Source organism: Xyrauchen texanus, chromosome 3 (genome assembly GCF_025860055.1).
Source record: "Xyrauchen texanus isolate HMW12.3.18 chromosome 3, RBS_HiC_50CHRs, whole genome shotgun sequence".
Classification (NCBI taxonomy): domain Eukaryota; kingdom Metazoa; phylum Chordata; class Actinopteri; order Cypriniformes; family Catostomidae; genus Xyrauchen; species Xyrauchen texanus.
This window is the reverse complement of record NC_068278.1, coordinates 46,671,729-46,699,274: the sequence shown is the minus strand read 5'-3', so window position 1 is coordinate 46,699,274 and position 27,546 is coordinate 46,671,729. Positions and strand designations below refer to the sequence as shown.

The 27,546-nt window shown below is 41.1% G+C and overlaps 1 protein-coding gene across 1 annotated transcript in view; it reads right to left on the bottom strand.

Annotated features, from left to right (window-relative positions):
- LOC127633466 (teneurin-1-like) overlaps window positions 1–27,546 on the bottom strand; it is a 317,015-nt gene that overhangs the window by 55,133 nt on the left and 234,336 nt on the right. The window contains exons 17-22 of the mRNA XM_052112592.1: window positions 22,700–22,961; window positions 20,221–20,488; window positions 15,171–15,314; window positions 8,969–9,218; window positions 7,569–7,589; window positions 5,213–5,445 (exon numbers count right to left, since the gene is read on the bottom strand). Coding sequence (XP_051968552.1) covers window positions 5,213–5,445; window positions 7,569–7,589; window positions 8,969–9,218; window positions 15,171–15,314; window positions 20,221–20,488; window positions 22,700–22,961 — 1,178 coding nt within the window. The remainder of the gene's footprint in view (window positions 1–5,212; window positions 5,446–7,568; window positions 7,590–8,968; window positions 9,219–15,170; window positions 15,315–20,220; window positions 20,489–22,699; window positions 22,962–27,546) is intronic.

The window sequence follows — 27,546 nt, the reverse complement described above, 5'->3', positions numbered from 1 at the left end:
TCTGTGTGTTTAAGAGGAAATTATTTGTAACGTTAATTTGATAATTATAATAGACTAATAATAATACAAATTGTATACATTCATGGTAAACGAGCCACATATCATCTTGACATTGGGGATTACTCTGATCATCATCGATTCCCGAGATCATCGTCTGTCGGCAAAACCCTGATGTGCATTTCTCTCTATAAATTAACAAAATGTTCAGACAGTCTCCTTGAGGGTTTTCCTGACACATTCAGAATCATTACCGCTTTTGCCAATGTTGCTGCAGCTCACAATTTAATTTAAAATGTATATTTTAAAGGCTCATTATTACGTTTAGTAATTCTCATGTAGAACAGTGTTAGCATTGTTACTTATAAAAAAAAATTCCCAGCCCTGGAACTCAAACCATTTTCTGATGTCCCTCAATATATATATATATATATAATTAGTAATAAGTAATTAAATTAATATCATAAACATGCAACAACTATTTGACTACTGGCTTAATCTAACACCTACTAGTCAACTAGGAAAATCTTTGGTCGGCGGCAGCCCCAGTTAAAGTAGATGTTTTGCCAGAAACAGATTGTTTTGGAGGGCTTTTGTTTGTGACGTGGACTTAAAACTTTCCAAGTCTTTTTCTATTGTCGAGTAATCTGTCACATGACTCCTGGTTCCAGAACGGAGTGTCTCCGAGGAACTTTAGATTATGTACTTCAAGGGGGCTCTGACCCAGAGCACTGCCATGGAGATGAATGGGGATGCTAATAGATAACTCTCCAGATATATTAGAACTTTATGCACTTAAAGATTCAATCATCCCAGTACGTTTTCCTGTAATGTCTTTTCAAAATCATACCATTTCCCTTTTGAGAATAAAATAGTTTTTAAAAGAATCTGGGTATTTTTTTTATGATCTTAGTATTCTATTTTATTTGGGGTTTTTTACTGGCTCACAGCATGAAGACCAGTGCATTCGGTTGTTGCCATGCTGAAGGGATCAATACTGCATCACTCTGAGTTTCTATGTGTATAAAAATATATTGATTCAAAAACATTCTGTATATTAAGATTCATTGAATCTACATCGAATCTACAAAAGTCAAGATCTGATACAGCACAGAACTGTCAAGACTTGTATAAGTGACACATATCAAGAAGCACATATCAGTGTTACATGTAATTTTAGCTAAATTAACAGAATAATCATCCACAGACATGTTAATGCTTTCGTTGTAGTCTATTTGTGTGGATCCCCTCATGGCCTAAGAACCCAGAAGATCGGATTGTAGTTATTGAAGTACTCAGCATTTTGGTCAGTCTCTTCCAGATAATAGACTTCAGTAAAAACACTTTAAAAAGAGGGAGAAAGAGTATTCTACACCCGAGAAACACAGTGGATGGCTTTTATCTGTCAGTTTGCTGTAAAAAAAAAAAAAATAAGAAAAAAAAAGTATCTTAAATCAGATTTAAATGTGATTTACTATTACACAGTGGTCTGAAACACAGCTTTCGCTTCCTCTTTCTTTGCAGAACAGTCTGAAATCAAAGTGTGAGCACACTCACACACAACATTCCTGCTCTGGGATTCTTTATGAATTCTATCCTCAGGGGTTTACAAGTAAGTGCAGGCTTTTAACTGTGACAGTTGAATGAGTGAGTGAGTTTGTGTGTGCGAGCCAGAGAAAGAGAGAGAGAGAGAGAGAGAGTGCACAATGAGGCTTGAAGGATAGGAGGACTTATGTGCCTGTTAGCCACGCCCCTGTCTGTCTATCAGGCTGACTGACGGGTTTAAAGAGACAGTGGCAGTGATGGATAAGTAGGACTAATAGCAGCTCCACCTGATCTTTCATTTATCAAACTTTTTTCTAGTTTTCCTTTTCTAGTTTTCCATCCCTCTCTCTGAAAAATGCCAAAAATGTTCTCTTTCCATCACAAATAACCACATCACCTACCTATCATTCTCATTATTTTGAGAGATTATTTTTGAGGCAAGAGAAATGTAAATAATTGTTAAACATATAATTCATTCAATATTTAAAAGTAGTGTATTTTGAAATATAGCTTAGTGTGATTAAAAATTGATTATTTGACCCAATATTTTTGTGTGTATTTTTTTTTTTTATGCTGCACTCACACTAGGCTTTGAGGTGTCACAATTCTATCAGACACTGCAACGGACAGGATATGTTGTCAAAAATAATACATCTCAAATAACAAATATCATTATATTAAAAATGCTGTCTAATGTTTGCTTGAGTGAAACAATTAAAACATGCAGCTTTGAAATGTGTATTCTTTGTTTCCCGTCTGTCGCTCACTTCAACGTTGTGTCGAAGAAGCGACACTAGGGGTCTCTCTTGAGTGCCGAATATACCTCTGATCTATGAAAAAAGGCCAATGAGAAGTTGGCGAACAGAATTTGCATGTCCCATCCCCGGACATACAGGTATAAAGGCGGGGAAATGCGTCTGTTTCATTCAGAAATTTTCTTCGGAGCCGATGGTCGTGTATGCAGCGAGCTGCGAGTCACACATCTGTTCCTCTACCTCTGAGCGATACTTCTGTTGGATCTACGGCGCACTTCAGCGGCTTTCTCCTTCTCTGCATGGCATTGCAGTTTGCCCCTGGGCGCTTCGAAAGTTCAAAACTTAAAAGAGAGTTATATAAAAGAGGGATTTTCTATAAAAGAGTAATTCCCTCTAAAAGAGCAATACACAGCAGCGTTAAACGTCCTTTTCAGGATGCGTCTTTGTAAAGATGACTTTCCGCCCCTGTGTAGTTCCTGGATGCGGTAGAGTGCTCTCCGCTTCAGACAGCCACAGGCGCTGTCTCATGTGTCTGGGCTGCGATCACACCGAGGCAGCATTTGTGGATGGTTCATGTTCTCACTGCGAGAACATGACCATGGCAACGTTGCGGTCGTGGCTTTTCTTCTACCGAAGGAACGTGACCATGGCAACGTTGCTGTCGCGGCTTTCCTTCTACCGAAGGAACACCACTCCAGCCACCCCCTGCGTCGCTCCTTCTTCCCACGGGATTGAGGAAGACGCGGCTGGCGATGGAGGGGATCTTTGGATGGCAGCAGGCTAATTTTGCCGGGTACGTCCCCGTGAACCTCCCGCCCCCCCGGCATGCTTGTTGACTTCCGTCCGGGCTCGTGGCAACAGTGGCTCACCAGCCTGCCTATCCACTAGAGCCCCCCGAGCTGGATGAGCTCGCCGCTGCATGCCATGGCCCTCCTGCAAGTCCACCAGGCCAAGGCACTTAAAGATCTGCACGAGGGTAGTCCTGATCCCGACGTGCTGCAGGAACTGCGCTCAGTGACCAACCTCGCCCTCAGGGCCACGAAGGCCACAGCGCAGTCACTCGGGCAGGCGATGGCCACACTTGTGGTTCAGGAACGTCATCTGTGGCTGAACTTGGTCAAGATGCACGAGACAGACAAGACACGCTTCCTCGATGCCCCTGTCTCCCAGTTCGGCCTCTTCAGCGACACCATCGAGGACTTCACCCAGCAGTTCTCCGTGGTGAAAAAGCAGACAGAGGCCATTTCACACATCCTGCCCCGCCACAACCCTGCCGCCATGGGCCAAGCCCCGTCTGCACCCGAGGGCATCCTCCTGCGGCTATAAAATGTGCTCCGCCTCAACCCTGGCCCAGCTCTCAGCCCCAGAGTCAAACACCCCCCAGGAAGCGCACGCCCCCTGTCCCACGGACCCCTCGAGGACCCGGAAGGCTCCCAGGCGCTCCTGAGATGATCGACCCAGTGGCAGGGATGTTCGCTCCGGAGCTGGTAAGCCGTTCTCACGGCACTCTGCCACCTCAACAGATCTCAACAGTCCCGGCATGCTGGACGTGGACCTCCCGTCTTCAGCCCCATGACTGTTCCCCGGCCGGCCGGTTCTGACGAGTCTAGAGGACTCCTGCGGAGAAAGGTAAGTGCTTCGAGTCTTTTATCAGCACCAGAGCCTCGGGACACACCTTTGCCACCCGACGCCATACTACCTGCATCGCCCCGCTGCGAAGCCCCGCCGGGTACGTCAAAGATAATCGTCCCTTTAGTGCCCCTAGCACGGAGCTTGAATGCGTGGCTTTCACTTCCCAACCCGTCACAGACCATCTGACTCGGTTCCGCAATTTACCAGCCGCTTTGGGGGCGTCCGCTTTACCGCAGTACACGGCGAACATGCCAAATCTCTGCGTGCGGAAATCATGATCCTCTTACTCAAAGACGATAGAGCCTGTCCCTCCAACCGAGATGAAGAAGGGTTTCTACAGCACTTACTTCATCGTACCCAAGAAAGGCGGCGGCTTACGACCGATCTTGGACTTGCAAGTTTTCAACCGGTCTTTACACAAACTCACGTTCAAAATGCTCACGCAAAGACACATCTTAACTTGCGTCCAGCATCTAGATTGGTTCACAGCGGTAGACCTGAAGGACGCTTACTTCCACGTCTCAATATTGCCTCGACACCGACCCTTTCTACGGTTCGTGTTCGACGGCCAGGAGTACCAGTACAAGGTCCTCCCCTTCGGCATATCCCTGTCCCTTCGTGTCTTTACGAAGGTCGCAAAGGCAGCCCTTGCCCTGCGCAGAGAAGCTGGAATCCGCATACTCAACTACCTCGACAACTGGCTCATCCTGGCCCACTCCCGAGAGTTAATTTAGTTTTCTCTACATCTGTCTTGTGTTCTGTGTGCTAACACTACAAATTGTTTACCAGTTCTATTTCCATTCCATTCCATTCTCTTGATTTATCAACTTGACATGCAGTAGTTCAAGTATTTGAGGGTGGGGGGGTGGGTTTGGGGGGGTGGAGAGTTTGCCCAGAACAGAACATACCATCAACACCAACAGATTGCGTTAATTGTCTATAAGTGAATAACATTTTTCACCCAAGTATTCAAGTCAAGTATTCATTTGACTGAAGTGTTCCTGCCTGATCTTGTAATAACGATATTTCCAACTTCACTTGAAGGCCGAATAACACATAGGAGTAGCACGTATATGGATTAGTACGGGCTTAAGGTCAGTGGACTATACTTTGAAATGCTAGAACTTGGCTTGAACCGTGCATGAGATGCAATGGCAGGTGAAAAAAATTATAGCATACTCTAGGCTTTAGAAGGCAGCTGCCGATGTAAACAGTAGGCAGCGAGTCAGCTTACTAGGTTTTGAAGCGGAGCTAGTGTGCGTGAGTATGTGTGTTATACTCACCCCTGGGGTTGCTCAGCGCTGCTTCAATGGCTTTGCCTCCATCGCCACACTGATTTGGGAGGAAAGGAGTGCACTGCTCCCCATTGCCTGCCACCACCTCCACATTCCTGCTGAGATCTTTCGGTTCAGTCAGAGTCTTCAGGCGGTACAGCTTCCCGCTGCTAGTGTCTGACAGGTAGAGCAACTCACGCACAGGATCCATAGACAAGTAGTACTTATGAGCAGGACTAGAGCTGAGAGAAAAAGAGAGCGACAAAGACAATTTTAACAAGCCTTGGCAACACACACTGGGAACATCCCTGTGCTGAAACCATTTTAGAAAGTCGAAATCCATACCAAAAAATAAATTAAAATATAACAACACAGACAGATGCACACAAGGTTTGAGTGAAAAGCCTCCAAGTCTCAGAGCCTTACAGAAATTCCAATCATTCTGAGCCCAAGCCCTGATCAAACCATCCACCCTCTCCAGCGCATTAGACCCCCGCCGGTCCATAATCTTCCTTTTCTTGCTCTCTGCCTTCCTATCTTGCCCTAAAACCAAATCTCCCTGCTGCCTCTTATTCCTTGGGCCGAATGAAACGGAGAAATAAAAACAGGAGAGAATAACTTCCTTAAATAGTGAAACAATGTCCCCACAAAAACAATTATAAGTGGATTTGTCTTTTGACAACAGAAAGGTGTTTTTTTCTCCCCCATTTGTTCACAAAAAGGCAGGTGTTTCTCAAGCTTGGGCTCAGTCAGGCAAAGTAAAACAGGTCCACTGGCACATGACAATGGGCAGTAGTTATTGTAGCTGGTAGGGCATGGTCTTAAGCAAACCCAATGTCATGGGTTCAATTCCCAGGGAATGCACATACTGATAGCATGTATACCTTGAATGCACTGAAAGTCACTTTGAATAAAAGTGTCTCCCAAATGCATACTGATATTGATATAAGCTTGGTTAATGACTTTGTTAATTAACTATTTACAACACATAAATACTCCCTTCAAGTTGTGTGTTGGAGCCATGGTGCAGCAGTTAGCACACTATATAACCACAATGTATTTAAAAAAAGAGGCAAAAGCCAGCCAAAATTGTCTGTTTTTACAGACAGAGTGATAAAATTGAAAATGTTAATACTACAAGGTTGTTTGTATAGACTTGATGGGGTGGAATCAGACCTTGGTTTGATCAGAATCCTTATCTCCAAAAGACGGCTGAATGTAGGATTTCCCCCTTGCTGTGGGGCGTAAAACTGTGTGCAAACTCACACACAAATGCAAAGATAAAGGATTACTGTATGCTTGTCTGTGTTAGACTGTAGGGCAGAGGTCTATCCCACACTCTAACTCCCGCTCTACGGGGGGCGCCGTTTCTAAATTCACATGAAACGAGGAAGATCTAGCCGATAAGTGGGAGACTGCGGAGTGACGCTGGCAGCGGATAGCTGAGAAAAGCTGTTGGTCTTCAAATCCATCGACCAGCAAAACACCTCAAATGGATTCCTGACCACACACACCGAAGATTACAAGCAACAGTAGCCATCACACACACACACACACACACACACACACACACACACACACACACACACACACAGAAAATGTAATAAATGAAATATAACAATTGTAATAATATTAAATGACCACTATTAAATGAAAACTATATATTACAAAGCAATTTGAAAAGGCAACTGACTTTTTAATTAAATTTAAAAGAATAAATAAATAAATGAAGGGAAAACTACAGTTCAAATCATCAAAGGAATACAATTGCAGTTGCTGCTACATTTGTAGGTTTAAGTGGGAAATGGCTCTAGATATGTAATAATCAAAATCAATAAAAAAATTATTTAAAAAGACTATATTTATTCCAGAATACATGTATTACAAGATATAATATACATTTGCTGGGATGTATAACTGAAGTATTGGGGCTACTAATATTTGTATTCATAGGCACCGATCCCATGGGTCTCGATAATTTAGGGCACCTTACATCGGAACTTTAGTTTCATTATTTATGCTGCTGTGTGTAGGAACATTTTTGTTTGCAGCATTAGTGTGATGTGAGCTTGATGAACATGTTACAATTTGCTAGATGTACTGTATTACTATCAGTATTTACAGTTCTTTCACAAAGAAAAGTATTGCAATTCAGAGCATTTGTTTAAGCTGACTTACTATGGGGTCTGCTGTCTATTACTTTGTTGTTTTGCATTTGAGACACTTAAGACTTGTCACTAAAACTAGTTCCTCCAAGGCTGATGCATGAATGAATGGAGATTCAAAATAAAAACAAGCACAGTTACAACAGTGTATTGATGACTGAATGACTTCACGGTGATAATGTTTCTGAAAAGGAACATACCTGTGTCTAATGTCACGGTTTCTGGGTGCATAAAATGCAGAAAAAAATACAAGTCAATACTTTAAACTAATAACAATGATTCTTCAGATGGAATTCACTGTCATACAAAAGGTTTATCATTTTGTAAATTTTATTAAAATCTTATAAATCTTTGGAAATAGTACTAGCATGAAAACTGTTTTCATTGTCAGGATACAACAACTTTGAATCATTTTATTAACAAACAAGAATTTCTTTTTTGCAAAAGAAAAAAAACAAAAAACACTAAAACAAAAAAAACCATAAGAAAAATAAAAGTATTTTGGCATCTGTTAGGACTATTCTGGGCTGAATACTAAACACTCACTAAATATTCTGCCAGATTACATAAAAAGTAACATTTAGATTACTTTTAGATTACTTTTAGAATACACATTTATAAAGGCAAGGCAAAATTGGAATAACTGTGTGTGATAAGTTATTACTACCTTATCTGCACCGTTACACACTTTAATAGCTAGCTAGCAATTTGGCAAATTTAATGAACTTGGCACTTCCTTGAAATATTCATTTGAATTAGATGTGGAGACCTTGGATGCTTATGTTTTTCTTTCTGAAAGGAAGAAGGCTAACAGAAGGTAGCTTGTTGTCAACTACATTAGTACACCCACTTTCTGATATATAATATATAAGAAATATGCTGCCTGTACCTTTAAGACCCAAATACCCCTAGCTTTGACATTATAGCTACCATGCAGTTGTTTGTGAATGTTCAGAAACTTCTTCTTAACTATTTACTAATTATTAGATTGGACTGCCAAAAATTAAGGTTTTTGACACAAAATTGGACAAGAAATGCAAATTAGCCATATTTACAGCACTTGCAAAATTAAACAGTCGCATCATCCAGGTAGATGCTACACACTGGTGGTGTACTATCTGAAGTGCTTTGAGAGTCTAGAAAAGTGCTATATAAATCTAATTTAAATTAAATTTGGGAAAGAGAGAGCAAGAGGACAAGGGTGACATGTGTGCTTGTGCGGTGATGGAGAAATATGTTGTTTCTCAATTGATTGCCAAGAGATTGCATGGTTATAATGAGAGAAGTAATCTAAAAGTATCCACAAAATTTTATAAAGGAACTGGTATCTGAATACGGGTGCTTAAAAACGCAGTGAGGAATAAATACAGTTTCTTCATTGCTGTATTCTGAATACGTAACAATGCTACTTGTATTCTGTTAAAGCCCAACCCTGTACATAATACAGTACCTAAACAAAAATTAAAAAAATATATAATCAATGATTATATAAATCAATCAGATTTTCAGTGTGATCTTAGACATAATTAAATATACAATAAAAAACTAATAATAAAGATAACAATAATCATAGCTGATTTGCTGATAGGATAAAGCAGACCTGAGCTCCAAGATGTTGATGGCAAATCCATTGGGCAGAATCCTTCGGATGTAGTTAAAATCGCCAACGTACACACTTCCGTCAGAACCGCAGGCCAGAGCGATGGGGGCAAATAGTTTCTGCTCCAAAGCCAGCCCGTTGCAGTTCGGACATGGGATCGCACGGACCGCCCCAGTCCCCATCACCGTGGCGATGACCAGGGGCTGCTGAGAAATAAAGACATTCTCTCCATTCCCTTTATGGAGGATACCTGAAGGAGAGAGTAAAAGAGCATTCGATTGAATCCTTTATTTATTAAAAATGAAATGTGAATGTGCAGAGAGACCTGGCAGAAACATAAACTAAATAAAAGAATGACACAAACTGGCATCATTAGATTCATTGATCGGTTGGAATGAATGTTGTATTTATTCTTTTATGATTGGTGAACAGTTCAAAACTTTTTATTACTCAATTGAAGGTACTTAGTCATGGGTACTAAACGTACCTTTTTACACTCACTTTCAATAAGTACATTTCACATGAACCGCAGGAAAAAATTCAGTACAACAGAACAATTGTTAGTGTGATTATGCTTTTAAACAACAATTTGATAAACAAGAAGCTATTTCAGCCAAATCTGGCATTTCAGAAACAATATGGACAGTCATTTTGTTTTAGTCAACCAAAGAAAATTATTTCACAAGAGGTCAAAGCAAAATCAACAGTTGGAATTCTAGGTAGTTGGCATAGACAAGGAGAGAAAAATGCAGTGCTGTTTAAAACTCGGTATCGATATTGTTATGATTTAGGGAAGTCAGGAGAAGGTAGACAGGAGGTGCGGATCCAGACGCGGCTTTATTCACAAGTAAATAATAACAATATAACTCAGGAACAAAATAACAGGTCCACAATGGGAAAAGGAAACTAAAACACGGGAGAACATATAGGGGCAAACACAGGTTGGGAAAACATCCACAAGGACAAGGAAACCCCGAACGAACAAGATGTCAAACATGAACAAAACATCAACATTCAACAATCGACAATGACTGAACAAAGAACCAGGGTTTAAATACAGAGAGGAACAAACAAGGGAATGAGGAACACCTGGGGGATATAATCAGGGGAACACCAATCATAAAAAGAAATTACAAAGGACTACAAAAACCAAACAGGAAACAGGAACTAAACTAAACTTCAACGTAAAAGCACAAAAACAAAAGACAACAGTAAACAGGAACTAAACTAAACTTCAACATAAAAAGCACAAAAACAAAAGACAACAGTGAACATGACAGATATAGATTTCCTGATTTGATCTGATTTATTTACAATTCCAAGTTCTCGTTTCAATTCCAATTTGGCTTGATTAGATTCAGATTCATTTGGATACTGTATACATGATTTCAGTTAGAATATCCATTTCAATTACATATGAACAAAATTCTCTCTCAGCTGATGCTGTAAATTATAAGGAATCTTTTAACTTGGTACATTACAAAAATATTAATAAAAAAATGAATAACATGGCCTAGACCCAGAGTACTCAAAAAAGGGACTCGTGTCCAGATACGGATTGAAGGACAGTTAAATCCAGGCCCATAGGCGGAAATCGCGGGGGGGTCGGGGGGTCAGGACCCCCTATCTGAGGGTTGTCCCCCCCCTAAAATATCATTAAAATATGTGTATTGTAAATAATATAATGATATATTCTTAAAATAATTGTTTAAGAAATAAAATAATACAAATGCAAACGGGGCAACAACAAAAAAAACCTTGGTGTCCCCTTCAAAAATTGCTCTTGAGAATTGTTATGTTTATTGTCCCCCCCCAACATTTTGATGAAATTTTCGCCCCTGTCCAGGCCGAGATCTAAATCTTTGTGCCAGTTATCTGACACCTGGTTAAGTGATTGTGTAAGCATATGTGTATATTCACGCAGAGCTGGAATAGCGCGTTCAGCACTAGAGAGAAATATTTCTGTCTAGAGTAGGAATGAAGCGCATCCAGCGCTATTTCTGCTCTCTGCGCATCGCCTCTCTCCACGTTATAGACACGAGCCACTGCATAAAGCCTGATTTAATGTACGTAGTTGCAGGCGCGGTTATTTTAGCAATAGTAGCGGAGACCCCACTATGGATACTGCCATCTTTTGCTTAAAAATACTGTAGAAAAAAAAAATGAAGCGAAGGGAAACTACTGCATCTTCATCTGTATGATATGTGATACAGACGGTTCAGCAAAGCCAGGTTTGTGTCAAGACGTTTTTTTTTTTATCTAAATTTAGCTTCATTAATCAGCATGTTAGACTTTAAAAAAAAATAATAAACAGATTTTTGTTTATTCAGAGATGTCATCATAGCATGGATGGCAAGGAAAGCCTATTTATACTTAAATTCAGCAACAGCCCATGCATTTTAAATCACAAATTATGTGGTAGTCAACTAATAATACAAATTGACATTTTAAAAACACATCCACGCATGAAAGCCAGAACCAAGGAGGTCTAATACCAAGACCAAGCTCTCAATTTTGTTTGCAATACATTTTGTTTGATGTAGCTATAACAATGCAAAAAACACTTACCAATTTGCTTGAAGTGAAGATCAGTCCTCCTTTTAATTAATCAATTGCACGATCATGCAGAACATCTTAGGTTTTTAAATCCATAAGGACTCATCAGCAAGATCTCGCGCTCTTCGCACTTAACTCACCTGTGGCCGTTAATTGAACTTCAGCCAGCTACTTGTTGCTCGTACTTGCGCTCGTGCATACACTCCATAGGGACGTGAGCGAGCGAGCATTGGCCAAAACAATGACGTAACATAAGAGACTGAGTGTGATCCACCGGCATCATGCTGACAGATGAGGTAGCATAATTAAAATTACACAGTTGTTTTACTACAAACTTTGAGAATAAACTAAAACTACTAATCAGCTAACATAGCATACTTATACACACATACATCTACATACTACCAAACTATACCAGACAGTTTACTGTTGCACTGTAGTTATGTTACACTATTGTATGTTTTGTATGTTATATGTTGTACTACGATCAAGAAACGAGCGTATTTGCTTAAATTTATCCTGTATACCTGACTTTTAGTAAAAGAGAAGATTGTTTAAATTATTTGAAAATTACGAAGCAAGGTGGCTTGCAATTCGTCAGCATTAGCAGGCAAGATCAAGTTAGCTAAAATTACATGTTCTTATGGCACAATTTTTCACATTCTTTGCAGTTATGTAAGCTTACCCGTCCAATAAGAACGCCAATTCAGGGTCGGCTTTGATCCCCAAAACCGAACAAAGTTCCCTCCAGGAATCAAATGCCCTGCAGATGTTCACTCTAGTTTTTCACTCAACCACGATCAAGTTCCCACTTAGCCAGACGGGATTCAGTAGAAGGCTCTCGGGAGCACGCATAAATGTCACATCCTTTGGATTTTCCCAGCCAAAACCGACTCACTCCCTTCGCATGAAAATCAGCCTATAGGCTTTAACCTTCTGGGGTCTGAGTGTATTTTGGGCCCTGGAGAAGTTTTGACATGCCTTGACATTTGTGCTTTTTTCAGTTGCTTAAAATCATATTAATGGCTAAAGTCTGATAACACTGTATTCAGCACAAACTGGGCTAAAATAATATGTGAGCAACATGTATGTACAGGTTTGTATTTTTGAGAAAATTATGTTTATTAATGGTTTTTGAAAAAACACAAATTTTAAGTCACTGAAATAATGTCAGTTATATGACACATACTAAACATTTGTCCACAAGCCTTTTGAGAACTGGATCTTGTAGCCTAGAGGTTTTGCTACAAAATGATGTGAAAGTCATCCTGATCACTCATTCATACAAAACAATATAGTAATTTAACTTTTGTAAGACACTTTTAGTGTTGATAGGTAATATGCGAGGAGGCGTGAACTATCATGAATATGGATGTATTTCACACCTGAGGATACAAAGACCGTCCCCTGGGCCTATCAATGAGGGATAGAGAATGAATGTGAGGAGACTTAATGATCAAAATCAAGTACATTCTAGACCTACACTACCATTTAAAAGAAGTCTCTTTTTCTCACCAAGACTGCATTTATTTGATCCAAAATACAGAAACAATATTGATACTCTGAACTCTTTTTACATTTAAAAGAACAGTTTTCTATTTAAATATATTGTAAAGTGCAATTTGTGATCAAAGCTGAATTTTCAGCATCATTACTGCAGTCTTCAGTGTCACATGATCCTACAGAAATCATTATAAGTTGCTGATTTTCTAATATGGGCATATATAAAGTGCATTTTACTAATTTAACCTGAACACATTTGCAAGCATAAGCTTTGTTGATGATAATGAGGCATTTTAAACACTAGATAAAATATAATCTAAACATTCATATTATTTTTATATCATATTACATATCATATTTATATCATACAGCATACAATTTAAAAACCTGCTTTAGCCGAAACAGCATTTAAATGTAACTAAAACTTGCTTATTACACAGAGACTGCTGAAAGTCTCTTTATTTTACAAAAGAACAAGGTTTTGTTGTTATTGTGAGTGTACACAAATAAAAGTAGACACTTTATAGTCTCTAATGATGTCTTACACTTATCTGTATGCCCCAAAATGACGGAGTATTTTAAGTTGTTTCTGCTGTAATGACAAAAATATCCAGCAGGATGTACCGGTGCGTCTGTCGACCCCAGAGGGTTAATAGGCAACCTTGGAAGTCCGGGAAAGGCACATTTTTTAAGTTGCGTTAAAAGCTGTTCAAACATTGGCAAAAAGATGCGAATATTACATGAAAATTGTTACATACTGCACCGTTAAAGAGTGATTGTGTCACTTTAGGCCAGTTAGAAGGCCTGTACTGGGAAATATCCTAAAGACCACACCCACAAGAACAAATAAATCAATCTGATTGGCTGATGAATCTGACAATCTGAATTTAGATGCCAAATCACTGCAGTGTTGAGGGATCCTTTGGAAATTCTGAAGGCCTGACGGGGTGGAGCTCAGACTCTCTGGCTGCTTCGGCTAACGAGCTTGGGTTTGGACAGGCAATTTGTGAAACAGTTGTCACACTTTGCTTGTAAGCATTGAAGGAATAAATTCTGATTTAAAATGTTTAGTTTTTTGCTATTCGTTTGTAGATTATTTAGGAGTGGAAAGCAATTGAAAATACATAGGCAAAAAGGTCAATGAGATTGAAAGGATGAAAAAATATTTATTTATTAGGCATGTTATGCCAGCAGAGAAGGGTTTGCTGGCCCTTTAACTTAAGAAAACAGTATTTTAATGATTTACTGTTATGTACATTTTTTGTTTGTTAGTAGATTCTCACTTTAAGGAATATAGAAAAACAGTCAATTCAGAGTTTTATATTTTTAGAAATTTTCTCTCAGGGGACACCCCTGAACCCCCATACAGTATTATCCATCAAAAGTCCTTCTATGTCCCATATACATACTATATATATTCTGGATGTAAAAATATTTAAACACAAAAACTGGACTGCTGTCATTCAGCTTCAAAACGAACTGTTGAACTTATCTTTTAATATTCATATCCAAGTCCCTTTGACTGATGAAGTCTTGATGAAATATTTTAATCCTTTGGTAGAAGATCCCTCAGACCCCACTACTATGGCTGTCTCTGGGTACCCAATGTCCTTATCCCAACCCAGTTTTTAAGAAATTATTTTGACTGTTTAGGATTTATTTTTATCTCTTTACAAAGTACTATTGCTGCCAACATGGAAAGTTATAAAAACTATAAAAAAAAAATACATATTATATAATTTCATAGCCATATTACTGCTGACTCCATGAAAGCTAAGCACTATTATCCGGACATTTGCTCGGAAGGATATCTAGAGACCGGACCTCTTGGAACTTTAATTGAATACCCCTGGCCTAGACTATGCAGTTTAATTGAAATATATTGAGCCGAAAAAAATCGATCTTAGGATTTTATGAATAAGTATTGGAATTGTGATTAATCAGAAAATTTATATTTTTACTAAGCCTAAGTTCTGTTATATGATCAGCACCCTTGTAATGCTGCTTGTCCAATCAGAATAGAGGATTGGAATTAACTGTTATACAACAGTAAATAGTTGCAGTACAACATGTTACAACTTGTGTTTGAAATTGAAAGGCTGCTTTGATCTTTGTCAAGTGTATGTGTGATCTCATTGCTCACCGCTCTCCAGGTTGAGGATGTGATGTTGGTTCAGTGTCCATCCGCCCAGGTTGGAGGGCATCAGTTCAAAGCCCTGCAGCTGAGCAGCCCTCTTCTCCCAAAGCACAACGTCTGGACAGGATTCATACTCATATCCAACCGAGACTGTCATTAATAGACAAATACACACACTAAATGGAATGAACCAGACTCAAAGGCCTTTAAATACTAATAAATATCACCAGCTTCATCAAAATCTAAAACAGACAAACCAACACTATCTTTAGAAGAGACATTTATGGGCTTAATATTTGTGTTTGTGGCTCAGATCATAAAACACAAAGCTTTCACCAACCCTGGTGAAGCAATTTGTTTTTATCAGCAGACGAGTCTGTTGCCAGACAACTTATAAACTAGGGAAAAACAATGATTTATGGCTATTATTATTTTGAAATTATTGTCTATAACTGTGCAGAGTTAATCACATGCTTGACAGATGTCATTCAGTCTGGGGTCATGAGTGTATGGTGCTTAAAATCAGTCTATGATCAAACACAACACACACACACACACACACACACACACACTTGTTTTTATATCATTGTGGGGAATCTCCATAGACTTCCAGGCATTTTATGGATTTTATACAGATCTGTACCGCTGCCTGGGCCATCACAAGGTAGGTAATCTAAGGTTTTACTATCCTTGTGGTCCAATGTAGTATAAACATGTACACACACACACACACACACACACACACACACACACACACACACACATGTTGTGTTTCCATGTTTTATGGGGACTTTCCATAGACATAATGGTTTTTATACTGTACAAACTATATATTCTATCCCTAAACCTAACCCTACCCCTAAACCTAACCCTCACAGAAAACTTTCTGCATTTTTACATTTTCAAAAACATAATTTAGTATGATTTATAAGCTGTTTTCCTCATGGGGACCGACAAAATGTCCCCACAAGGTCAAAAATTTCGGGTTTTACTATCCTTATGGGGACATTTGGTCCCCACAAAGTGATAAATACACGCTCACACACACACACACACACACACACACACACACACACACACAAAGCTAATTATAATTACTAAAATCTTACCCTCGCCAACATCCTAATCTAGAGCCTATTTAGCAGAGATGGGCTACTTCTATTAAAATGAATAGGAAAAATCGGAAACAGTCAATGGATTTAGAAAGCCTTACAGATAATAGAGCCAATCACCTTTTAGATACAGACATCATCTGTCAATAAACAACATGCAAAAAAGATTTTACTACTAATTTGCAATATGTTCTTTGGTCGTACATTTGACCAACCATTTTTGAGATTTAGGTGTTCCCCCATTCAAGTAGATAGGGGCTGCACTGTCATGACTGGAAATAACTTCCTGGGAGCATTCCAAAGATGGCATATAAAAATATGGCATACAGAATATATATATATAAAAAAAATATTATTAAATGTATGTATGGATCATTTTTCCAAATAATGTCCCCAAATGGAGTTTTTGTCTGATTTTGCTCACTTTTGGGCACAAATTTGTCCCCAAACTATAGCTAAGTACACACACACACACACACACACACACACACACACACACACACACACATACACACATACACACACGTAATTCTTCATTTTAAAGAGAAACAACTGCAGGATTTTAATGCATATATTACACCGAATAACCAATAATTGGTGTCATGTAGAGTAAACGTGCAGGTTTTCAGAAATTAATTAGAGTAATCTGACAATTGAGCAACCCAATAAAAATGCCATTTACAATTTACAGCATTGAAAAGTATTTAACCACATTCCACAGAATAACATCTACAAATAATATATTCAATATAATTATGGTATATCTGTTGTTTCTAGGGAAAATGTTTCAAGAGAACACATTCTCAGATAAGAGAGCAGCACAGGTAGTTATAGTATACGTGGATAAATGACATTTGCTTCAGTTAAGGTTGTGCTGCTATGGTGTTACGGTGGCCTTAATTAGACAAGTGCTTTAAAATAACAATACTTGAGCTGTAGCCAACATAAACACAGTAAAGAGCATGAATAATAATTATTAACTGATAATTATTTTCACCTATTAGCCGGGCAGAATTGTGAGGATATAATAAAAAAATTCTCTATCTTTTAATCATATGTTGAAATCAAAACACGCAATACAAGAATGTTCAGAAAGATTACTATCCTGTAATTTGTAGTAAAATAATCTTTCATTCTAATAATTAAAGATAAGTTGTCATATTACACATTTATTATGCCTGTGAAATGTTTTCAGTTAATTCTTTTTTAATTACTACTTGAAAATTGGAGTTAATTTTCTCCATAATGGCCAGTAATTACTTATTGTTTGCTATTATTCTGTAGGTGCATATGTTGCTGAAAGTGTGCAGTAAAACAGAACGCTACTCGCTCTTTTCAATAAGTGCAAGATGAAGGATTCAGACTCTCAGTAGCAGCTGATTGCTGTTGTTGTTATGGATCTCAAAAAAAATGGATAGATAGAGATAGAGTGAGAGAAAGAAAGAGAGAGAGAGACATATATATTTTTTTATTAATATTGAATTTTTTCCTTTATGTGTACTGTACCTTTAAACTTGTGTACATTTTTATTATTTAACATGATCCATTTTACATTATTTGTCAAGAATACATTATATATATATATATATTTTTTTCTGATATTATGTACATTGTTCTGCACTGTCTTAGTTTTGCATTGTTTTGTTTGTAGCTCAGCTGTAAACACTGGCAATACAAATGCAAAAATGTTTGTCATGCCAATAAAGCACCTTAAAACTGAAACTGAGAGAGATAGAGAGAGAGATAGAGAGAGAGAGAGAGAGAGAGAGAGAGAGAGAGTGAGGGAGAATGGTGTAGCTCTTGCTCCAATATAGTAAAATAAATAATACAATTAAACCTCTCTGTGTGTAGGTGTGTGTGTGTAGCTATGGAATAATGACAATGGTTAGATTTCAAGTCTGATTGTGTGAAAAATGTATCTTACAATTGTATGAAAGGTTTATAGTAACTCTCAGAGACCCACTGTAGAAAGATTGGAACAGAAATTACATTTACTTGGCTGTTCTAACAAAACTACGTACTGTATAGTACAACAGCAGCTGACACTCTGAAATTTATCATAACAAGAAGTTTGGCAGGAACATCCAGTATTTACAATTTGAATCTCACAGCATGCCAAAGTCACACAACATGTTCACTGCCTACAGACACCATTTTGTACTAATTGAATAAAATTGAGAAATATTCAAAGCAAGTGTTTGACCTGTATTTTTTTTACATACCAACATGTTTAGTGATAAAGAATTGTGCAATTCACAAAACAGAAACCATTCAGTAAATCATAGATATGTAGGAATATTTCATGATCATGAAACTCCAGAGTGTTAGAAGTCTGGTATGACAGAAATACACTCACAGAGCACTTTTATTATTAAGAACACTATACTAAACAGAATCAGAATGAGCTTTATTGCCAAGTATGCTTACAAATAAAAGGTTTTTGTCTCGGTGACAGAAGCTTCCAGTGCACAAACAATACAACAACAAGATTGCTCAATGGGGAAGTTTTAACTGTTCATGTGATGGATAGCCTACGGGGGATAAATACTGGGTATGGCCTCCCTTTGCTCACAGCCTCTTCATGGCATGGATTCCACAAGATGTTGAAAACATCCCCCGTTTCAGATGAGTTTTGCTCAGATGAGTGACATGGTACATTATAATGCTGGAAGTAGCCATAAGAAGATGGGTACATTTTGGCCATGAAGGATGGATATGGTCAGCAACAATACTCAACTAGGCTGTGGCATTCAAGAGATGATTGATTTGATTAGTATAACTGGCCCAAAGGGTGGCAAGTAAACATTTCCCACACCATTGCCACCAGGCTGGGCTGTGTTTCCCAAAAGCATCACAAGTTGATCGTAGAGGCCACTGGCGCCAAAGGTTTCTACAATCTACTTAGGCTTACAATGCTTTTGGGAAACACAGCCCTGGACTGTTGACACAAGGCAGGTTGGGTCCATGGATTCATACTGTTGGTGCAAAATTGTGACCCTAATATCTGTGTGCCTCAGTAGAAATTGAGATTCATCAGACCAGGCTACGTTTTTCTGGTCTTCAACAATCCAGTTTTGGTGAGCCTGTGCCCATTGCAGCCTCCAGCTTTCTGTTCTTGGCTGACAGAATTAGAACCCTACTTGGTCTTCTGCTGTTGTAGCCCATCTGCCTCAATGTTCGACGTGTTCTGAGAAGCTATTCTGAGATGCTTGTCTGCTCACTACAATTGTACAGAGTGGATATCTGAGTTACCATAGCCTTTCTGTCAGCTTGAACCAGTCTGGCCATTCTTCTTTGACTTCTCTCAACAACAAGGCGTTTCCGTCCACAGAACTGCCACTTACTGAATGTTTTTTGTTTTAGGCACCATTCTGAGTAAACTCTAGAGATTGTTGTGTGTAAAATCCCAGGATATCAGCAGTTACAGAACATTAACTGAAGTTCCTGACCTATATCTGCATGGTTTTATGCATTTCACTGTTGCCACAGAATTTGCTGATTAGATAATCTAATAAATAGCAGTTGTACGTGTGTTCCTAATAAAGTGCTCAGAGAGTGTATATTGAAGTTTGAGCCTTTTAGCTTACTGGGAAGGTGTTTATGAAGGTCAAAGCAAATACTATAAGCCTCTGTCTAAATATTGATTGTCAGTGTACTTTACAGGGCCATGAACATATACACAAATTTTAGCCTCCTACTTAAGAAGGCTTTTCAAGAAAGTATTTCTACTTGTATACTTATTTATAACATGTGAATTTTGGAGAGAAGTTGCAACTAGGCAACTTTTCTCCAAAATTGTCCCCAAAACTAAATATGCATAAACATCATGATTTTTATGACCGGTGGCTTCCTAAAAACACTAAAAAGTGCTTGGGTTCCTGAGGATTAAAAGAGGCTACTCCACTCACATACACATATACATACACAAACACAAAGACCCTCACCCTGTGCCTGCACCAGCCCTATGACTTGTTGTCCATAGATGTCGGTTTTATTCCAGGAGAAAACATAGATGAGGTTTGGAGTGGCAGGAAAAGATTTGAGAAGCTGTCGACCCTGGACAGCCACAGACAGATGGACTTTTGCCAGGCCCAGCGGGAGGGAGGAGTGGGTCAGAACCACCCTCAAGAGAGAGCGATAGCCTGGAGCTCTGGAAGACAGGTAGCTTAACTTCAGAACTGTACCTGGGATAACCACCTCCTCTTGGACTGCCTAAAGAGAGAAAGAAAATCAAAGAATGAGGGTGAATTACAATAGGAAGCGGGAGGGGGACAGTGTGAGAGTGAGAGACATTAAAATTAATTGTATTTATATTTACTGTTTGCACTTTCCAGACGGAACAAAAAGTGAGCCAATAACTGTGGTGTTGCCAAATAAATGTCCCAGGCTTACAGCATACAGACACACAAAAGATCTGCTCCAAAACATAGTGAGCTTGCTTACTGTCTACATAGGCACCATCCAAAACAATCTCCTAAACTAAATAACATTTTGAAAGTGACTGATTTGAAACGGCAATAGGCAACCTAGCTAAAAAAAATCCAGTATAGCTGGTCACCAGCATATATTTTGTTTTGGATTGTTTCCCACAGACTTTTTAACTACCTTAACAAGCAAGATTTTGTCCCACTTTATATTAGGTGACTTTACTACCATGTACATTCCTTAAGCATTTAATGTACTTATTATGTATATACGTGTAGTTGCATTGTACTTACATTTAAAGTACCCGCATTTAATTTACATTTCTAGTTACACTGTTAACTTACCTCTAACCCTAACCCAGTCCTTGCCCTAAAACCTATCTGTAACCATAAACCCAACCCCACCCCTACCCCTAAACCTATCTCAACCTCTGTAGCAGCAAATGTGAATCTTGTTAGAATTTTATAGAACAACATGTAGTTACACAGTAAATACATTTTATTGTATGTATATTAACCTCCTGAGACCCGAGCATGACTCCTGTGTGCATTTTCCATTTCCCTTTTTGATTTGTAACTAGTAGCACCTAATACACAAGCTAGAAAAATAAGTTTCAGAGAAAATATCCACACATGTGAACAGCGAGACAACATATCGAAGTCAGATTTTTTTCATCAAATTGTTAAGTATGCTTCCAGCAGTGTTGGTTATTCATGTTTTTGAGACATTACAGACATTACAGCTGATATGTGTAAAGCTGAATAAAATAATTCTTGTTCAAAGTAATGTCCAGCATCATCCAATCACTGCCAACCATGTCAAAATAAAATGTAGCATTATACAATTCTGAGTATATGTACTGATTACCATTGCCCCATGTCTGCCAAACATGTTGAGTGGTCCAAATATCATCTGCAGCCTGAAACTGAACTATTGGTTGTATTTTAGGATTGAATGCACTTAGCTGCATAGAAAGCTTTAAGATGCTCCCTTGCTCATTTTTTAGTAAATGACTTAGCCTCCAGTGTGCTGTCTGTCTGCACTGGTCTCAGAACAGTTATAAATGCACCTTATTTTCATCCTAACTCCATATAAAGCCTCTGAAAGCAAATCTTTTCAGCTTTTGGATGGATTTAATCTCAATGTCAAAAGGCACAGTAAACACAGTATATAGGAATGCATTTACTAATGTTAATGAATAGAATTGTATTGCACAGAGATAACAAAATTAAACATAACAAAATGTATATTAAAATTAAGCTAAATGATCCACAGATGTGTTAGGGTTGAGCATGTTTTATCTACTTTTGTGGAAATGCAGTGCCTGACAATCAAGTTTATCTGTGTGCAGACACGTGAACAGTTAACTGATTTTTTAAAGTGGCATAACAAAGAAACTAAAGATGCTACTCTTTACAATCAAACAGGTTTCAACGTTCTTTGGTGGCGCTGTGTCAGTAGGAGCAATTCAAGAAAATTGACAGCATGCTGTTTTGTGCGGCAGAAGCCTTTAAATGTCTAGAGTCTTGTGAACAGTATTCAGTCAGTTTTTATGCATTTAAATTATGCATTGCGTATAGTGAAGCCAAGATACAACATCCAAGCACGTGGATGCGGGGTTGCATGAGGTTAACGTCAGTACATAGTAGTTAAAGACACCTAATATAAAGTGTGACCAAATTTTATTTTTCACCAGCTGAGTTTTGGTGGTCCACCAGCCACGAGCTCATTGGACTCAAAGCATTCTGGAATTGCATTAATTCAAGCTCAATGAAGGATACATCTAATTCTGCTTTAGATTTTGTCCAAAATTCATAAGGTTGTATAATTTTGCTGCATACTGATTGTAAAAGTCACATCAGGAGTGTGTCTAACATACCTAAAAATGTTGACCTTGGTGAGCAGATTTGCAGCAAAATTTTGAAACAAAGCTACATAGTTCCTGTTCAGAAACCAAGACTGCATCTTATAATTACTTTGAGTGGGTATGTCTTGTACCTGTAGCTCAGGTATGACAGCCCCTCGGTCCTCACAGTCAGCGGCGAATCTTGGGAGGGGGGCGGAAAGAACGATGGCATGTGGACTGATCAGGTTTTTCAAGTCACAGACAGATGGTTTGGATTCAGTTCTTTCCATAAACACACGGTCCAGGACAATGAACTGGTTCCAGGGGAGCCAGACCGACCGACTCTGGGACAAAAATGGTGCTCGCTGGAACAATAGAGTCACAGAGATACCGCCCACTGCCAGAAGATCAAAACTAGTAGGAAAACACAAATACAAACACAAACACATTTAGAAATAAAGATTTTTATATAACCCATAAGACAAATTAAACAGTTTATATACACATGATATATACAATAAGTTGAAGAAAATATAAAATATATATAAACTGTATATTAACAGTATATATATTTGCAGAAAGAATTCAGTATGCATACAACAAATATCATTGTAGGAGAACAAATGCAGGACTTTTATGATATGCAGAATATAATCTATAGTACACATACAGTAAATATACATTCCATGTCTTAGGTCAGTTAGGATCACTACTTTATATTTAAGAATGTGAAATGTCAGAATAATAGTAGAGAGAATTAATTATTTCATCACATTCCTAGTGGGTAAGACGTTAACATACACTTTGTTAGCCTTCCACAAGCTTCTCACAATAAGTTGCTAGATTTTTGGCCCATTCTTCCAGACAGAACTGGTGTAACTGAGTCAGGTTTGTAGGCGTCCTTGCTCGCATAAGCTTTTTCAGTTCTGCCTGCAAATTTTCTATCAGACTAAGGTGAGGGCTTTGTGATGGCCACTCCAATACCTTGATTTTGTTGTCCTTAAGCCATTTTGCCACAACTTTGGAGGTATGCTTGGGGTCAATGTCCATTTGGAAGACCCATTTGCGACCGAGCTTTAACTTCCTGGCTGATATGTTGCTTCAATATATCCACATAATTTCCCTTCCTCATGATTCCATCTATTTTGTGAAGTCCACCCCACAACATGAATCTACCATCCCCATGCTTCACGGTTGGAATGGTGTGCTTCGGCTTGCAAGCCTCACCCTTTTTTCTCCAAACATAACAATGGTCATTTTGGCCAAACAGTTCAATATCTGTTTCATTAGACCAGAGGACATTTCTAAAACAATTTAAAATCTTTTTTTATGGTGATTTTGGAGCAGTGGCTTCTTCCTTGCTGACCAGCCTTTCAGTTTATATCGATAAGGACTTGTTTTACTGTGGATATAGATACGTATCTACCTGTTTCCTACAGCATCTTCACAAGGTCCTTTGCTGTTATTCTGGGATTGATTTGCAATTTTCACACCAAAGTACGTTCCTCTCTACGATGGTGTTTATAGTTGTATACTATTGTTTGTACAAATGAACGTGGTACCTTCAGGCATTTAGAAATTGTTCCCAAGGATGAACCAGACTTCATAAATAAATTTTGATTTTCCCATGATGTCCAGCAAAGAGGCACTGAGTTTGAAATACATTCACAGGTACATCTCCAATTTAGTACACCTCCTATCGTTTGGTTACGTATGTAACCTCCGTTCCCCGAGGGAGGGAACGACACGTTGTGTTGGAGAAGCGACACTAGGGGTCTCTCTTGAGCGCCGATATTCACCTCTGATCTTATTGAAAAGGGCCAATGGGAGTTGGCAGTCAGTATTTGCATACCCCACCCCCGGACATACGGGTATTTAAGCGGGGCAAATAAGGGAGTTCATTCAGGATTTTTCTGAGGAGCCGGAAATGGTCCGGCCACAACAGTGGCTCGGTTCAGCGACATGGCGGAGGAAAGACACAACGTGTCGTTCCCTCCCTCGGGAACGGAGGTTACATACGTAACCAAACGTTCTCCTTCTGTCGCTCTCTCCACGTTGTGTCTGAGAAGCGACACTAGGGGACCCATTCCAATCTTGCCATGCGCTGAACCTTGTACGTGGACCGCCGATACAGAGGCGGGCAGGGATTTCATCCAGTGCCACGCATCATCTGTACCTGGCTGCACGTACCCTTCCCCAATGCCCCATAAGAACATCGGAGTCCTTCTAGTTACCCTGGGAGGGGAACAAGGCGATGTTTGCCAACATGGGAACGGGCCAGCCTGGCTGGGCCTCTTTCTCTCTATGTTTCTCGCGATAGAGCAATCACGGCCGGGGCCCTTACACGCATATAGGGAAGGGTCTTACCCAGACCCTGCGGAGACCGCACCTGCCCTTTTTCTTGGGGAGGAAAAGTGGTAGACACGTCACACGGCCGTCTTAGGGCTCGTGTGGAAAATATGGTGCGGTGGTAGATCCAGCCTCGAAAGGGGAGTTGCTACAGCACGGCGACCGAGGCAGCTGTAACTGCCTAAGGGAGACACGGGGTCCGCTCAGTAAGGGGACAGAACTGTGGAATTACACACAGGGGAGTCCGAGCAGGAGGCCTTACCTGTGGAGCACCTATACCAGTACAGGGTAGCCATCAGGGTACCCGCAGTGGCTTGGGTCGGCGAGTTCCTCCGCTGAACCGCGGACCCGGAGGGCTGGGGAGGAATCGACCAGGGGCCCGACTCGGAGTGGGGCGCCCTGGGAAGAAGGCGCACTACTTTACCTTGACGCCAGGAAAGGGCGCTGGGCGCAAGCGATCCACCCGGCCGGTCGGTTCACGTGTTACCGAAGTTCTACGGGCTCGGACCTGAGAAAACACGAGACGCAACCGACTCAACGCGGAGGTTGTAAAACCTCGCGAAGGTGTTGGGTGTTGCCCAACCCGCGGTTCTACAGATGTCTGCTAGGGAGGTGCCCTTGGCCAGTGCCCACGAGGATGCAACACCCCTTGTTGAGTGAGCTTGGACCCGCAAGGGTAGGGGCACGGCCTGGGTGCGATAAGCCAGTGTGATGGCGTCGACAACCCAGTGGGCGAGCCTCTGCTTGGAGACGGCATTCCCTTTCTGCCGTCCCCCAAAGCAGACAAAGAGCTGCTCAGAGCGTCTGGTGCTCTGTGTGCGGTCCAGGTAAATGCGCAGGGCGCGCACTGGACACAGCAACAAAAGGGCTGGGTCTGCCTCCTCCTGGGGCAGCGCTTGCAGGTTCACTACCTGATCTCGAAATGGTGTGGTAGGAACCTTGGGCACATAGCCCGGTCGCGGTCTTAGGATCACAGACGTATCTGCCGGACCGAACTCCAGGCAAGTGTCGCTGACAGAGAACGCTTGCAGGTCCCCGACCCTCTTAATGGAGGAGAGCGCGATCAGCAGGGCCGTCTTAAGAGAGAGGGCCCTGAGTCCAACTGATTCGAGCGGCTCGAAGGGAGGTCTCTGGAGTCCTGCCAAGACTACCGAGAGATCCCAGGAGGGAACTAGGCCTGGCCGGGAGGGATTCAACCTCCGGCGCCTCTCAGGAACCTGAGGATCAGGTCGTGCTTACCCAAAGACTTGCCGTCTACAGGATCGTGGTGGGCGGCGATAGCGGCAACATACACCTTGAGGGTGGACGGGGACAGCCTCCTGTCCAGCCTCTCCTGTAGGAACAGAAGCACTGGACCTAATCACGCATCTATGCGGTCTTCGCCTCGGGAAGAACACCAATCTGCGAACAAGCGCCACTTTAGGGCGTAAAGGTGCCTGGTAGAGGGGCTCTGGCTTGGTTGATGGTATTCATAACGGTCGCCGGTAAGCCGGCTAGCTCTTCCGCGATCCCGCTCAGGGACCAGACGTGGAGGTTCCAGAGGTCTGGGAGCGGGTGCCAGAGTGTGCCCCGTCCCTGAGAGAGGAGGTCCTTTCTCAGGGGAATTCGCCAGGGAGGAGCTGTCGCGAGGAGCCTGAGTTCCGAGAACCAAGTCCGAGTGGGCCAGTAGGGGGCCACCAACGTGACTTGCTCCTCATCCTCCCTGACCTTGCACAGCACCGGTGCAAGAAGGCTCACTGGGGGAAATGCGTACTTGCGCAGCCCCGAGGGCCAGCTGTGTGCCAGCGCGTCTGTCCCGAGGGGAGCCTCTGTTAGGGCGTACCAGAGGGGGCAGTGGGAGGTTTCCTGGGCGGCGAACAGGTCTACCTGGGCCTTGCCAAACCGTTCCCAAATCAGCTGGACCGACTGGGGGTGAAGCCTACACTACCCGCCGGGCAGGCGTTGTCGTGATAGCGCGTCCGCTACGACGTTGAGCTTGCCGGGGATGAGTGGCACTTGAGTCGCTGCTGGCTCCATAGGAGGAGACGGCGGGCGAGTTGTGACATGTGGCGGGAGCGTACGCCGCCTTGGCGATTTATGTACGCAACCACCGTGGTGCTGTCCGATCTCACGAGGACATGTTTGTCCCGAACTAACGGGAGGAACTTCCTGAGAGCAAGAAGGACGGTCAGCAACTCCAGGCAATTGATGTGCCAACGCAGTGGGGCCCCTTTCCAACGGCCCACTGCTGCGTGCCCACTGCACACGGCACCCCACCCGGACCGGGAGGCGTCGGTTGTGACCAGGACGCGTCGGGACACCTGCTGCAGGGGCACTCCTGCCCGTAAAAAGCAGAGGTCTGTCCAGGGTCGGAGTGTTTTGAGGCAGGTGGGGGTGATCCTTACCCGATGCGTGCCGCGGTGCCATGCTTGTCTCAGGACTCGAGTCTGGAGCCAGTGCTGGAGTGGTCTCATATGCATCAACCCCAGCAGCGCGACCGCCGCGGAGGACGCCATATGCCCCAGGAGCCTCTGGAAAAGTTTTAGAGGGACCACTGTGCCTGGCTTGAAGGAAGCGAGGCAGTCCAGCACCAACTGAGCACGCTCGCTCGTGAGACATGCTGTCATTGAGACTGAGTCTAACTCCAACCCGAGAAAAGGGATGCTCTGAA